We start from the raw sequence: 15,445 nt of genomic DNA, 5'->3' as shown, positions 1-15,445 counted from the left end.
TCATCGGAATTCGATTGAGTCAACACCTCCCCGAGTCCTGGACTGAAGTTATTTGCATGTACAAACTAAAGACATGGAAACACACACACACACACATACGGTTGAATCGATTTTCACTAGCTTAAATTCAAATGTAGTATTTCAAAGTAGAAGTACTATGCAAAAGAAGTCTTAAAAACAGGGTTTTGAACTTTTTTAGTTTGTAGTAGTTTGATTATTTATTCTGTAATAAAGGGTGATTTTTTAAGAGCTTGAGAACTTTTTTAAACAATAAAACGCATAAAATTTGCAAAATCTCATCGGTTCTTTATTTTAAACGTTAGATTGGTACATGACATTTACTTTTTGAAGATAATTTCATTTAAATGTTGACCGCGGCTGCGTCTTAGGTGGTCCATTCGGAAAGTCCAATTTTGGGCAACTTTTTCGAGCATTTCGGCCGGAATAGCCCGAATTTCTTCGGAAATGTTGTCTTCCAAAGCTGGAATAGTTACTGGCTTATTTCTGTAGACTTTAGACTTGACGTAGCCCCACAAAAAATAGTCTAAAGGCGTCAAATCGCATGATCTTGGTGGCCAACTTACCGGTCCATTTCTTGAGATGAATTGTTCTCCGAAGTTTTCCCTCAAAATGGCCATAGAATCGCGAGCTGTGTGGCATGTAGCGCCATCTTGTTGAAACCACATGTCTACCAAGTTCAGTTCTTCCATTTTTGGCAACAAAAAGTTTGTTAGCATCGAACGATAGCGATCGCCATTCACTGTAACGTTGCGTCCAACAGCATCTTTGAAAAAATACGGTCCAATGATTCCACCAGCGTACAAACCACACCAAACAGTGCATTTTTCGGGATGCATGGGCAGTTCTTGAACGGCTTCTGGTTGCTCTTCACTCCAAATGCGGCAATTTTGCTTATTTACGTAGCCATTCAACCAGAAATGAGCCTCATCGCTGAACAAAATTTGTCGATAAAAAAGCGGATTTTCCGAATGGACCACCTAAGACGCAGCCGCGGTCAACATTTAAATGAAATTATCTTCAAAAAGTAAATGTCATGTACCAATCTAACGTTTAAAATAAAGAACCGATGAGATTTTGCAAATTTTATGCGTTTTATTGTTTAAAAAAGTTCTCAAGCTCTTAAAAAATCACCCTTTATATAGGAGAAACGGAGAAGCAGCTGATCACCAAGGCCAACAGAAAAGCTTACTGGCAAAAATCTTCACATCGATCCTGGCCTGCTGTCGTAAATTTGCTCTGCAGAGCATCGAAGCATTTTCGTAGAACTTTTTAATATGAGATTTAAGGAAAATTTTGTTTTAATAATTCGTCTTTGTAGCTCTGAATTTTATCAAGATGACTTCCGGTTCCAGAGTTACGGGCAGTTCAGTGTTGCGGTTCTAGAAATGGATAACAAGTCATCGGATTTCACCTACTGTGATGTGGATGAAATTTTGCGCAGGCCTTCAGTATGGTCAGTTATTTTTATACACAGATTTTGAAAAATAACAACTCGGTAATAGTTTATGGTTAATGTATCGAAATGAAAAGCAACATGCTTTGTTTACACTTTGGATATTTTCTTAGGTTGAAAGGCAATAATTTAACTGTATTTGCAAAACTTCAAGTTTATCATGAAAAATAGTCATTTGAAAACTACAAAACGATTCTATGGATAAGCAATAAATTTACTCGTGGTGATCTTTCTTCTACTAGTAACCATTCTCGAGATATTTAAACATGAAATTTAATGAACTCAGGTTTTGGTTGAATTGTATTTTAAAATACGTTTATTTATGTCGTTTTTGTTTTTAGTGCTTCACCGAGATGCGATTTGTATAGAACCTGCATATTCCAATGACAATCTGAGTTTCTTTTTTTTCGTGCATGAACATCTCGAGAGAGCCTATGCTTTAAAGAAAAGTATCTCTGAACATATTTACTACTTTTAATCTGTATAACAATAATAATAATGCAATATTTGAATGACTTTTTCTTACTAGAAGTAGAAGGCATTCATTTATATGCACTGTTTATAGTTTGTTTTAGTAGTATTTTTATTTATTTTCAGAAAGATACAGCAAATGTTACTTACAAAGTTTGAAAAATAATTGTTTTAAGAAAAAAGGAATAACTTCTTCCTTAAGGACAGAGGACATTACCGTAAAGTAATAGGTTTTTTTCTAATTTCCCGTTTCAAATTAAATTTTCTTGGAAACGGTGCAGAATATAGAAAAACCCACCTGACAATGTCTACGAAATTTAGGAGAGAGTATTCTGTGAAATTTTCAGAATGATTCATTGAATTTGAAAATTGGAACGCATAGCTCTACTTGTTCATCGAATATCTCGGCTTTGAAGGCATGTATCAAAAATCTACCGTGACAAAGTCTAGATAGTTTAGTTTTGATGCGATTAGTACATAAAAACATACGATAAAAATAAAGTCTTGTATTTTTCTGTGAAACAAAGTCAGTTTCAATGCATCCGCCATTTTTTTCGCTTTGGTTTCCTGATAGCATTCTGAAAAAGGAGATAAATAAAATTGGCTCGACAAGGCTGCCAAACACACAGACATTCAATCTTTGTGAAAGTTGAATATTTTTTCATTGTTCATTGGAATCCATGTAATGTCCAACCCATACGATAGATTAATGTGATAAAACTTCTCATCAAAATAATAAAATGAATGCTGGCAACCCGGTACAGTTTGCTCATATACGAGAGAGTACAAGCGAAATACGATGCGCAAAGGGAATTGAGCGAGCCACGTGGTCGATTTAAAACTCAACACGCGACTCTCTGTCCTCAGACCTGAAGCTATTTCTTCGATTGCATTTCAAATACTCGAAAAAACATACACGTTCAATGCAGATTTTTTTTGATTTCCTACAACATTTTCTTTGAACTAATTTCTAAACAATTTACAGTTTCCGACCTACAGTTTGACGAAATTAGCATGAATAAAAAAAACAAAAACTCCTTGCAGTGAGATGATACCTTTTTTTTATCAATCCGCATGTGTTTTTGCATGAAAATTCTTTGGTGTTTTTAGTTGTCATGAAATTAATTTAATGACCGTCGTTTTAAATGACAGTTTGAAATTTCAATCACTCAAATCACTCAGGAATTGCAAGTCGGATCGACAAGATAAATTGCATGAAACCATAAAATTATTTCTTTGAATCTAAACGATTAAGGATCCCATAAGATGTCGAACTTCCACATTAGAGTTTTTGGTCATAAATTTACGGTGCTTCCAGAATCGGTATTCTGGGACTAGTACATGAATTAAAAAGACAAAGAAATTAGACTAATTTTAAGTCGAACGAAGATTTTTTGAGCATCGTCATCTTTTATGACGGTTTGAATTTTTAGAACTCATTACGCTGGAATTCCAGAATCGGATGCCATAATCGGATAAAATTCACCAATTTTGTAGGGAGCCATAAGACATTTTATTTGAATTTTTGTATATGAAATTCGTTTTGGCCTTCTTTAGGAAAACGATTCCCGATACTTTTGGGAACGGAATTCTGTGTAGACGAAGTTAGTTAAATTCACCTAAGGGAAAAAAACCATTTCATTTGATTCGAATTTTTCAAAAATCAGTATTGCCATTTTTGAGAAATCGTAGTGGATTTAATAATATTTGTGGGTACCTACCAGGATCGAAAACCAAATACCGGTATAATAAAAAATTTTTTTTTTGTAAAAATGACATTTTTACACTAATCACCCTCTACCTCCGGAACCTTAACCTCTGATTAACGTGCTCAATCCACCTAGCAACGAGATGATACCTTTTTTATCAATCAGCATAAATGTTTCGCGTGAATATTCTTAGTTGTGTTTAGTTTTCATGAAATTATTTTATTAACCGTTGTTCCAAATGAATTGTTATTAACCTTTTGGAACTGCAAGACGAATCGAGGATAGAAATTGTATGAAGCTTTAAAATTATTCCTTTCAATCTAAACGTGTAACAATCGATTGAGCATTCCATGAGATGTAGAAGTGAGATCCTCTTTAAGGTGTCTGCCATTATTTATGGTACTTCCAGAAACGGTATTCAGAGACCAGCATAACACAAAATAGTTTGCATGTTCTTGAATTAGTACGACGAAAAAATTGAAATAGTTTTGAGCCTAACTTTGAAGATTTTTTTGGTATCGTCATCTTCTATGACGGTTTGAATTTTACAAACTCATCACCCTGTAATTTCAAAATTGGAAGTTGAAATCGGATAAAATTCATCAATTTTGTGTGGGAATATAAATTTATTTTAATTTGAATTATTGTTTATTAAATTCATTTTGGCCTTTTTTTTCTTCGGTGTAACCTAAGTCAGTTGAATTTACCTAATGGATTGTTAACCATTTCATTAGATTAGAAATTTCTGAAAGTTAGTGTAGCCATCTTAGGTTGATGTTCGGAACGCGGACCGAAGCGAAGCGATTCAATGCGTTTTCGCATCTCTGACAGGTGTGCTTTGATCAACTACTGCAACTAGCTCGCACGCGCGCCTCGACGCTTCGCTTTCCGCGTTCACTCTGACGGCAACCTTAGAGAAATCGTTGTGCGTTTCAAATAAACTTTGTGTGTACCTTTCGGAATCGGAAACCGAATACCGGTAAAATTATAATAAGTGTATTTGGTCATCGAATCTTAAAATCTGTGAACCCGATAAACCCGATAAATTTATGTAAAATTTTAACACTAATCACCCTGTACCTCCTGAACCGGAAGTCGGATCTGATTAAAAAACAAGCAGTTTCTATGGGACGTTAAGAGCTTTCATTTAAATATTAGATAGACGTAATCGGTTCAGCCATCTACTAGCAAAACGAGTGACATTATTTTAGTGCATTACATATATCATCCTGTAGTTCCGGAACCAAAAGTCAGATCCAACTTTATATGGGAGCATTGGACTGTTCATATGAGTCTAAGTTTGTAGAAATCAGTTAAACCATCTCCGAAAAAAAATTAATGAACAACATGTGATTGCTTCCATATACTATCGGGTGAAGTGAAAACTTGTTCTTACTAAACAGTAGTCTACAACTGAATCCAATTTCTCGCATTGAACAACGGAGTGCAAATAAAAATGGCACGTCTTTCATGTAAGGTATTAGGTGTACAACTTTGCTTCCGCCGTTTTCCGATAGGTGGCTGTACCGGCTTAGGCTGGTCAAAATACATAGAATGTCTTTAAAGTAAGTGTGTACAGTGCCTAACAAATTGTCATCGCCGTTTCAGTGACAGTTGTTCTTGTTTTCGTATTATTCACGCTCAAAAATGTCTGTTTATGTGCTCAATTCTCGCCATTTGCGGAAAGTTTTAATTTTCTGTTACAATTCGAAAAAAAAATGCAGCTGAAGCGCATCGAAAGCTCTCAAAAACTTACGGTGATGCTGCTCTGAGTAAAAGAACGTGTCGGGAGTGGTTTCAACGTTTTAAAAATGGTGATTTCGATGTCGAAGACAAACATGGTGGTGGAAGAGAAAAAACCTTCAAAGATGATCAACTAGAAGCATTGCTTGATGAAAATTAATGCCAAACCCAAGAAGAGCTTACCGAATCGTTGGGAATGAGTCAGCAAGCCATTTCAAAACGCGTCAAGGCCCTTGGCATGACTCAGAGAGAAGGAAACTGGGTGCCGTACGAGTTGAAACCGAGGGACATCGAACGCCGTCTATTTGTATGTGAGCAACTGCTTCAAAGACAGAATCGTAAGGGGTTTTTACATCGAATCGTAACCGGTGATGAAAAGTGGGTTCGATACGATAATTCTAAACGCAGAAGATCATGGGGTAAACCCAGGCAGGCTACTTCGTCGAAGGCAAAACCGAATATTCACGGCGCCAAGGTTATGATTTGTGTTTGGTGGGATCAGCTCTGTGTGATTTACTACGAGCTCTTAAAACCGGGTGAAACCATCACAGGAGATCGCTCCCGAACGCAACTGATGCGCCTTAGTCGCACGCTAAAAGAAAAGCGGCCACAATATCAAAAGCGACATGACAAAGTCATCCTCCAACACGACAATGCTCGGCTTCACGTCGCAAAAGTGTTAAAAAAGTACCTGAAAACCCTGAAATGGGAGGTCTTCCCCCACCCGCCGTATTCCCCAGATGTCGTCCCTTCTGACTTCCACCTATTCCGTTCGATGGCACACGGCCTGGCAGATCAACATTTTCAATTCTTCGAAGAGTTGGAAAAATGGATTGCATCCTGAATAGCGTCAAAAGAGGACTCCTTTTTTCGAGCCGGGATCCGAAAATTGCCGGAAAGATGGGAGAAAGTTGTCGCTACTGACGTGACGGACAATACTGTGAATAATACATCTGTAAGCACTTATTCGCAATAAAGCTTTTAATTTTGGAAAAAAAACGGCGGAAGCAAAGTTGCACACCTGATACATTTTACAGTTGACCTTTCTTTATGTTGAACTGTTATGCCACCTAGCAGTTTAACATAAACTGCTAAGCAGACGGTAAGTTAATGCTGTGGCACGTCTTTACTGATGTGCAGAATAAAAAAGGTTATTTTCAGATTATACTCGGCTGCTGCCAGTCTAAAAAGAAAAGGTTAAGAAAAGTAGATACGGTTATGTGCCATAAGCACAATCCTAGGATAACCCCTTTGATGACCAAATATTAGCATATCAAACAGCTTAAACGGAGGTTCGGTGGTATAATATTCTAAAGATGTTAATTTATATCAGCAAAATTAGGAGTTTTTAAGTATTTCTGAATAAAAAATGTGTAAATTTATTTCTTGATGGGGTATTGCAAAATGTTGAAACATTCACAACCAAACGAACTTCAATTTAGCAGATAATCTGAACACTTGCTAGCGAACCAAGCTCATCGTCCAGTCATTATTACCAGGATCCATTATCGATCAACCGTAGTGTGCAGGTTTTGTACTGTACACAAGAGTAACCATAGTAATATTCAAGATGATACGGGATTGTTAGTGGGCTGAATCTAATTGTTAAGGCAGTTTGAGAAGCACACCGGAAAACTCCCCCAAAAGACGCAATTACCATCACCCACCTATCAGTCTATTCGTAAACCCGCTACTTACCGCTATCATGTATAGCTGCGCTATCCGATACTCATCCACCGTCAGTGGGAGCGGTATCCGATATTCCTTTATCAACATGGCAGCTCCAGTATCGGAACAAGACTAATCGTAAATTTTGCAACCGGTGGTGGTCCGTCCGGTAGGGGTTTCAAAACCACACTGATTGTCTGCTGTCTCACTTAGTTTCTTTGTTGCCAGATGCACAAGTTGTTTGAGTTCTACCACAACATTACGGCGGTCGGGATGAGAAATTGGTTAAACTTGCTCCCGGCACCAGCTCCACTACGACACGTATTCTAATGGGTAGTTCTTCTCGGCGGCGGTGCTAAGTAGCCGTGACTTAACTGCTCCCTGGACTATAGTTGCCGGAATGGTATGGCATGGCTGCTATTCACGCGTGAAAAACCCGGTTCTAGGGCACAAACCGGGGCGTTCTGGATCCGTCGGTTAGAGTAATGAATTGGCGGTGCTACAACTGAAGCAACATCTGCAAGGGAAAGAGAACGAGAAAATGAAGATTTATTATCACATTGCGGTTCATTGGGCAATCTTGCTGCTGCTGCCCCAGTGACAACGGAAAAATAAGCACACGTTTACCATCGAATTTTTTCCCCGGGGCTGATTCAACACAATGCCGAATCAACGAGGAAATAAAGTGCTCTACGATGCCCATACATCATCACACTTCGCGTGAGTAGCATCGTTATCATTCGAGTACAATCAGGAAATCCGGGGAAAAAAAAACCAAACAATCATTTTCTATGTGAACATTTTTTTATCAGCCGATCTGGGAAACTGTTTTAGTCTTTGTTCTCGATTAATTTAGTTTAGATCAAGAGTAGCAATATTTAATTTGATTTAAAGCACAGTGGAAAATGGACTTTTGGAAGAAGTTCAGCAGTATGATATTTTATATAGGAAATGTAAAATTAACCTGTAACTTTTAACCTTTTATCCGATTTTCATTTTGTTTAATTGTACGTCAAGTACATTTTTTTATTGTTTGCTTGTCAACAAGGTTTTCATTGAAAATATTGCGATATGATAATATGTGTAATTTTACTGATTTTTCATTTTTACAAGAATCGATACATTTTAAAGCTTGCTTCATTTAGAATTGGAACAAACTTTTGCTCATATTGTGGCGCTCCTGGTGGACGGATTTGGAAGTTCTTGGCTCCCACGTGTCGGGAATTTTGTCGGCTTCACGTATGATTTTTGACATTCCGCAAATCGACTGTACTTTGTAAACAATCAACATGGAAACCGAAAGAAGGGAAAAAAATTGTGCACAGTTATTTGGAAAATCCATTGTGGACTGCATCTAGGCTAGCTAAACAGCTGAAACTGCCCAGAAATACCGTATGGCGCGTTATCAAACGGTATAAGGCAACATTGACGACGATTCGGAAGCTTCAAGCCAATCGTCGGAGTGGAACTGTCGACTGGAAACTGCGTGGTAAGATTTTGAAAACGATTAAGAGGAATCCTACTCTGTAGAACCGTGAGTTGGCCAGAAAATTCGGTTCTGCTCATAGTACCGTGAGGAGAACTCGACTCCGGGAAGGAATCAAGTCGTATCGAACTAGCAAACAGCCAAATCGGACCATAAAACAGAATAGTGTAGTCAAAATTCGTGCTCGGAAACTATATGACCAGGTGCTGACCAAGTTCGACGGGTGTCTTCTGATGGACGATGAAACCTATGTCAAGGCTGACTTCGGGCAAATTCCAGGTCAAAAATTTTACTTGGCAACGGCTCGGGGGGATGTTTCAGCCAAATTTAAATTTGTTTTTTCCGACAAATTTGCAAGAAAATTTATGATTTGGCAGGGCATTTGCAGCTGTGGCAAAAAAACGATAATTTTCGTTACAAATCAGACAATGACATCGGAACTATACCAAAAAGAGTGTCTCCAAAAACGAAATTCGCCGTTCATTCGATCCCACGACCATCCCGTAATGTTTTGGCCAGATTTGGCAAGCAGTCATTACAGTAACGTCGTTCAAGAATGGTTTACAGAGAAAGGAGTCCAGTTTGTTCCGAAAAACCTTAACCCACCCAACTGCCCCCAGTTCCGCCCTATTGAGAAATACTGGGCAATCATGAAGAGGAGACTCAAAGCAAAGGCTGTCAAAGACATTAATCAGATGGCGACCCGGTGGAATAAGATAACTAAAACGATGGACGAAGAAGGTGTGCGCCGCCTAATGAGCCGTGTTACAGGAAAAACTCGAGAATTCCTTCGAAACCGTGACGAATAATTTTATCCGTATTTTTTCTTAAAAGTATGAAGAAATCGTTACATTTGTATAAAAAAGATCTTGAATTCAATAATAAATAACTGAAATACAGGCAATTGTCTTTGTTCCAATTCTATCCGAAGCAAGCTTTAAAGACCAGAAATATTACTATATGGGGGGTGGATGCAGCAAGTGCCTTTAAAAAGGGGGATATAACGTATGTAACGACATAACTCCGAAACTACTGAACGGATTGCTATCAAACTTGGCACAGATACTTCTTGCTTTCCAAAGATGGTCATAAAGGTATTTTTATACCAGAGGGAGCGTAGCCAGTGTCCTTCAATTGAGAGGGAGGGGGGGGGGTCATGAAAAAATTCATATAATTTGACTGTAATCGATACTCCTTTAAGACCATAAATTCATTTTGCATACATCAAATATGATTAAGAGGGGGTGGATGTAGTAACGGCCTCTAAAATTGGGAGCCTAATATAGGTAACGACATTGCTCCGAAACTACAGAACGGATTGCCACCCAACTTGGCATAAGTACTTCTTGCTGTCATAAGATTGTCATAAGGGTATTTTAATAGGAGAGAGAGCGTAGCAAATGCACTGAGCAGGGTAAGTCATGACAAAATTTATCTAATTTGACGAGAAAAAATCATCATTTTTGAAAATTTTTTTCAGAAATCTCGTGTAACAAAATAAATTCAAATGTTTTTTATGATAAAAAGCATCATTCGAACAACATTTTGTAATTTTTTCGTGGAAAAATATTGAGAAGAATCTTCGCAGTATGAGATAAGCAAAGATAAAGGCCAATAACTTGCTGAGTTTTGTTCCGATAGGTTTGAAAATTTCACAGAATATACTTGAAACGGTTTACTATGAGAAAATACAAAGAAAATAATAAATAATGACTTTTCAAAAGTGTTAGACCCTACCCGCCCCTTAACATGGGAGGGAAATAGCGAAATTTATAGGATGTTGTGGGGGGAAGAGGGATGGGGGCTGTTCAACATTTTTTTTATAATAAAATTTTTATTCTGACCTTTTTGCGTAAAAGCTTTACGTGGCCGATAGGCTTACATTTTTGTTATTTAAAATTTTTTTTTTGCTATTAGATCTCGTTGTCACCCTTTTTCTAGGAAGAGATGAGTTTCCATTTCCATCCAACGAGGATCGGGGGTCACTTCGTCCACGGCTTATCTCATCATCCATTGCTTCATCGTCGGTGTTATGTGTGATTTCCGTTTTCTTTTCGTTTCCCTTGTTGATCGTAGTCTTGGGCTCGTTGGAAGTTGCTGTAGATGCGCCTTATTGTACATTGGTTGCAGTTGCTGGTTGGTTGGAGAGTAAGTTGTTAACTGCAGCTGGTGTACTTTGTTCTATAGGGGATGATGATGGATTTGTTGAAGAGGATGCTTCATTGTTGTTGGTGGCTGTCACAGGTGTACTGGAGTTGCTTGGGGTTTGTGTGAAGGGAGCACCGTTGTCCTTTGGTGTAGTTGTTTCCTTGTCCAGTTTATCACATGGCTTACCGTAGTGAACAGCTTTTTGACAATACTGACATGTGGCCATCTGATTGTTATAGGTAACAAGTGAATTACACGGAATTCTTGTATCTTGACCGAAAATCACATAAGAAGGTATAGGCTTCTTCAAGTGTATGCGTAACAAACGTACGCCATTTAGAATACCGGGGAAAGAGTTCTTCCACTTTTCTTTTTCAATAGAGAGAATCTCTCCGTATTGGGACATAGTTTTGCGAATATACGGATCGATGACGCTTGAGGGAAGATCATGCACACGCACTTCTATAGCACTATCTTCCATATATACTGGAATATTGTACTTGATATTTTCATGCTCCACATAGTGCACATAAGTATTGTCTTTTGCGAATTGAATTGCATCCAACTCTTTATAAAACTGGATGTAAACAACATTATTCGTCTTATTGCATTGAAGTAAATGCACACGTTTAATGTCAAGATGCATTTGCTCCTTAAGCAAACCTTCAAGTTCTCGTATCGAAGGACGAATTTTGCACTGCCTGAAGTCAACAACAATTGTATTCTTTCGTGTCGGCGGTAGCTTTTGTTCGTTTGGTTCACTCATTTCGAGGTCGTTCTATTCTTCACTACACAATACTGTACTTGGATTCTTCCGTCCCGAACGTAAACGGTTTTGTTATATCGACTGACTTGGATGAGACGTGAAAGCGAACTGACTCCAATTCATTGTTAATAATAAATTGCACATTAAAGCATGAAAAATAGAAACTCAGCGGACTTTGTATCCAAATTAATTCAGAATTGATAATATTATTTTACCAGTTTATATTTGTTTGCTCTTTTCTGCTGAGACAAGTTGCGTCCACTGTCAGGGAGCTACAAAATTGAGGCTTTTTGGTGCTGGGGAGTGGGCAAAAAAAAAACGACCAGTACCATTCACGGTCAAATAAATAAAAAAAAATGCCTCTGGAAGCGCTACTACTGTCATTTCTTCGATCCTACGAAAGTAACGCTGTGTTTTAGCTGGATTTGGTATCGTGCCATTACGTGAAACCAATGATGAACTGGTTCGAAGACAACGATGTTGGTAAATTTGCTAAACTCGCAGTGACGCTCTGAGCTCGAGCATTTTGCTTTGTGCACCGAAAATGCGTGTATTAACACACATCTCATATACATTCAACTGAAAATTTCAACTATCTCTTGTCGCAGTGTTAGTTTTTTCCGTTTTTTTGGCTATAAAGAGTGCCAGAAATATGATAAATCGAAGTAGTTGCAGCCCTGAGCCTGGAAACCAAAAGTACTCTAGATACGAGCGTTACCAATTTTTCGCAGCCTCGGTTGAGTGTCGACTGAAACCCGAAAATGACTGAAACAGTAAATTAATGAAAGAACACAATTTTGAATCTACTGGCTTTTTTTTCATAATTTGCAAGCGAATCTGAGAGTGACATTTATTCCTCGTTTCCTCTATTTTGAGTCAATGAAAATGACTTTTATTAGCTCTGCTTGTATACCGTCAGGCTTATGCTGTTTCTAGAGATTCCAGATTCACAGATTCTGAATATGCAGCATAGATGAAATGACACAAATTTCTGAAATCAATCACAAACTGACAATGAGCCCCTGCAAGTCTTCAGCTAACTAGGGAAAACTAAGTATCCTACAGAGCGTTTAAAAGTGATGGGACCGTTTTTTGCTAAGACTAATTATTGGTTCGAACAAAGATAAAAAAAACTGACCTGGCATCTTTGGCTGTCTCAGTTGCAATTGATGACATTATTGACAGATTTGCAAGATGTGCAGCGCGCGGATTTCTTCTATTGTATCCATGATACGAAATAAGTTTGATACAAAATAATCCCACCTAAAAGTATATCGATATTTCATTGTATTGAAAAACACTAGCGAATATCAATTACTTCAATCTTTAGGTTTCACTAACAACGAACTGTTGCATCTGATATAATCAGTGCCCAACCCGTAAATTTTGCCACGAGACGCCACTGCAAACTCGCAAGAACTTACCGCAATAGAAAAATTCTGGACGATTATGGAGAGCAAGCTCCGAAAAACAGGGAAGATTTTCAAAAATGACAAGGATTTGAAGAAAGATCGAATGAAAGAAGAGAAAGTTGAATGATCCACGTTTGCAAAAACATAGCTAATATGTGTTTATTTATTCAATATGCCCGACTTAACATGATTTTTTGGTGATCATTTTTGCCTGTTGAATTCTTTTCCAAGTCTTAACAAAAATAATTTTTCTCTTACTCAAATGGGCTAGGACTGTTCGTCTTAGGAATTTATTCGGAGGTCCACGTGTATCGCATACGATCCGGTTATCTGTCGTCGGAAACATCGAACATTGTGGGAAGGACCGCATCCTGCCGAAATCACGGTTTTGTAAGTCTACTTGTTTATGTCGTTTCACCCAAAGCTAGATTATATGGCACTGTCAAATCCCATTGAGTGACAGTGGGATCATGCAGGAAGAATTCAGTCGGTTGACGTACCGAGGCAATTTATAATTCGGCAAATGGTATCAGTGAAACTACTTTCGGCAAAATTTCCCTTGTTTTACTCAAATACTTCCTTTCTTTTACGTTCCAATTCTATTGCTTCAGCTTTTTGTTGTCGTTTGACACCGAATCCAGTTTCCGAGCAGTTATTTTTTCATCACAAACTTTCATTTCTGCATCTCATTCTTTAGTCTTTTTCCAGTCTGTTTTTTTATGATATGCTAAAAAACGTACTTGGAAAGTTCATATGAATTAAACGGCAAGTTCGACAAAGAAATATTCCTCGCCCTGATGTTCAGTAGAAATTGTGAACAAGATTTTCGACTTCGATAACTTTGATAACTCGGCTTTGTTGGATTAGCGCAGCATTCTCCGAATCTTTCACAGTGCGGGTTGGATTTTATGGCGAACTCACACTTCACTATATCTATTTTCGTCTTCCCGCAGCTTTTGTTTAAGCAAAGTCGGTTTGATTGCATTGTTTGAATAAACACTACCCGTTCAAAGACCACCGACATACTTCACACATCTTTGAACGAGTCCGGGTTGATAAACAAACAAACAAACAAGCATAAATCCGAGATTTTTTTTCTATATACAAATTGTTTCAAACAACAACCGTATTCTGTCGCTGTGAGACACCCAAAAACAAAGTGAAGTGAGTATAGATCTGGGTTGATTGGAAAAGTTGCTCCATTTCCAAATGACATCGGTTACAGCACTTTTCCTGTGCATGTTTCGCTTGGATGGCTCCCCGTGGACCGGGCGACGAGTTCCCATTGTGTAGTAACTAATATGCAAAGTGCAGCGAAGGTTTTATTCCTGCTGTCAATTCCATAAGCGGATTATATCGTTATATAAACTTGCCTCGCATGATGCGGTGCGTTGGAGTAAACTGACATTTCCTATCGTCGTCAGCGCAGAAGGGTCGAATGACCTTTAGAACTTTTGAATGTCAGGCGACAGAAACTAGCGTGGTTTTTAAAATGGAATGGATGCAACCAAAGTAGCTGTTGGTTTTTCAAATGGTTTGACAGATGGTAATGAATTGCTTTTACATATAGCGAAAAGCTAGTGTATTTAAATGCTCGGATATCACACACACGAAGTTGCCCCTAACTACGGTACGGAAATTGTTAAGATTGTTCCAAATTCGGAACGATCTTGATGGATTTATCCAGACTGAAAACTAAATTTGAGTGAACATTCTTTAATGCACATAGCGGAACTTACAAATGCGATTTTTTACTTTTGTGTTATATGCTCACTAAATCCTGTAAGTGATTAGGTAATAGAACTGGAAATGGCACCCGAGACATCCCGATGGGAGTTTCCGATGACGACAACCTTGAATGTGTGAACTGCAAAGTGATTACTTCATGCTATTGTGTGCGATTCTATTCAGAACATAATTAATTAAATCGCATTGCTCTGTGGTCATCATTTCCCGGAAGTATTGGAAGTATACTAAATCAGCTTCGATTGTCATGTGAAAATCTATACTAGATTATTGCTATAATGGTGCCTTTTACATACGTTCGTAGGTTAATTCATTGTACATAATTCATGAAGCCACGAAGCGTTTTCCAGTAATCTAAATATCAAAGAAAAGTTGACGTTGATGATTTGTGATTTACGGCAAACTATCTGGAGTATCCGGTGTTGCTCGGAGCTTCTTCCTTCCATCCTGTAGATTTCGTACATAGACATTTTTTGTTGTGCAGACTTTTGCAGACTTTTGAAAATCGAGTTTTTCGCAGACTTTGGCCCTTATTACCAGTATCACTACACGGTGAAAACAAAGTGAAGTGATTGTGATCCTTATTATCGGTATCACTTCACGGTGAAAATCGTGTGAAGTGAATTTAGGTCCTTTTTACGGAAGCCGCTTCAGAGACAAAAGTAATTACTTGGATGAACTTGATGTCATTATGAACATCACGTCACCAACATTTTGTCGAAAAAAATAGTTTTTTCCACTACACTGATCACTCCACTATGCGTGATACCGGTAATAGGTAAAATCAAGTGAAGTGACATGTAAGTGAAGTGAATGTGAAAG

The 15,445-nt window shown here is 38.0% G+C and overlaps 1 protein-coding gene across 8 annotated transcripts in view; it reads right to left on the bottom strand.

Moving 5' to 3' along the window:
• LOC131425855 (protein retinal degeneration B) overlaps positions 1 to 15,445 on the bottom strand; it is a 115,826-nt gene that overhangs the window by 41,666 nt on the left and 58,715 nt on the right. For all 8 annotated transcript variants that reach the window (XM_058588094.1, XM_058588099.1, XM_058588097.1 and 5 more), the window contains one exon: positions 7,096 to 7,582. In XM_058588094.1, coding sequence (XP_058444077.1) covers positions 7,096 to 7,173 — 78 coding nt within the window. In that variant the 5' untranslated portion in view covers positions 7,174 to 7,582. The remainder of the gene's footprint in view (positions 1 to 7,095; positions 7,583 to 15,445) is intronic.

Source organism: Malaya genurostris, chromosome 1 (genome assembly GCF_030247185.1).
Source record: "Malaya genurostris strain Urasoe2022 chromosome 1, Malgen_1.1, whole genome shotgun sequence".
Taxonomy (NCBI): domain Eukaryota; kingdom Metazoa; phylum Arthropoda; class Insecta; order Diptera; family Culicidae; genus Malaya; species Malaya genurostris.
The sequence above is the reverse complement of the archived record's forward strand: the minus strand, read 5'-3'. Positions and strand labels throughout refer to the sequence as shown.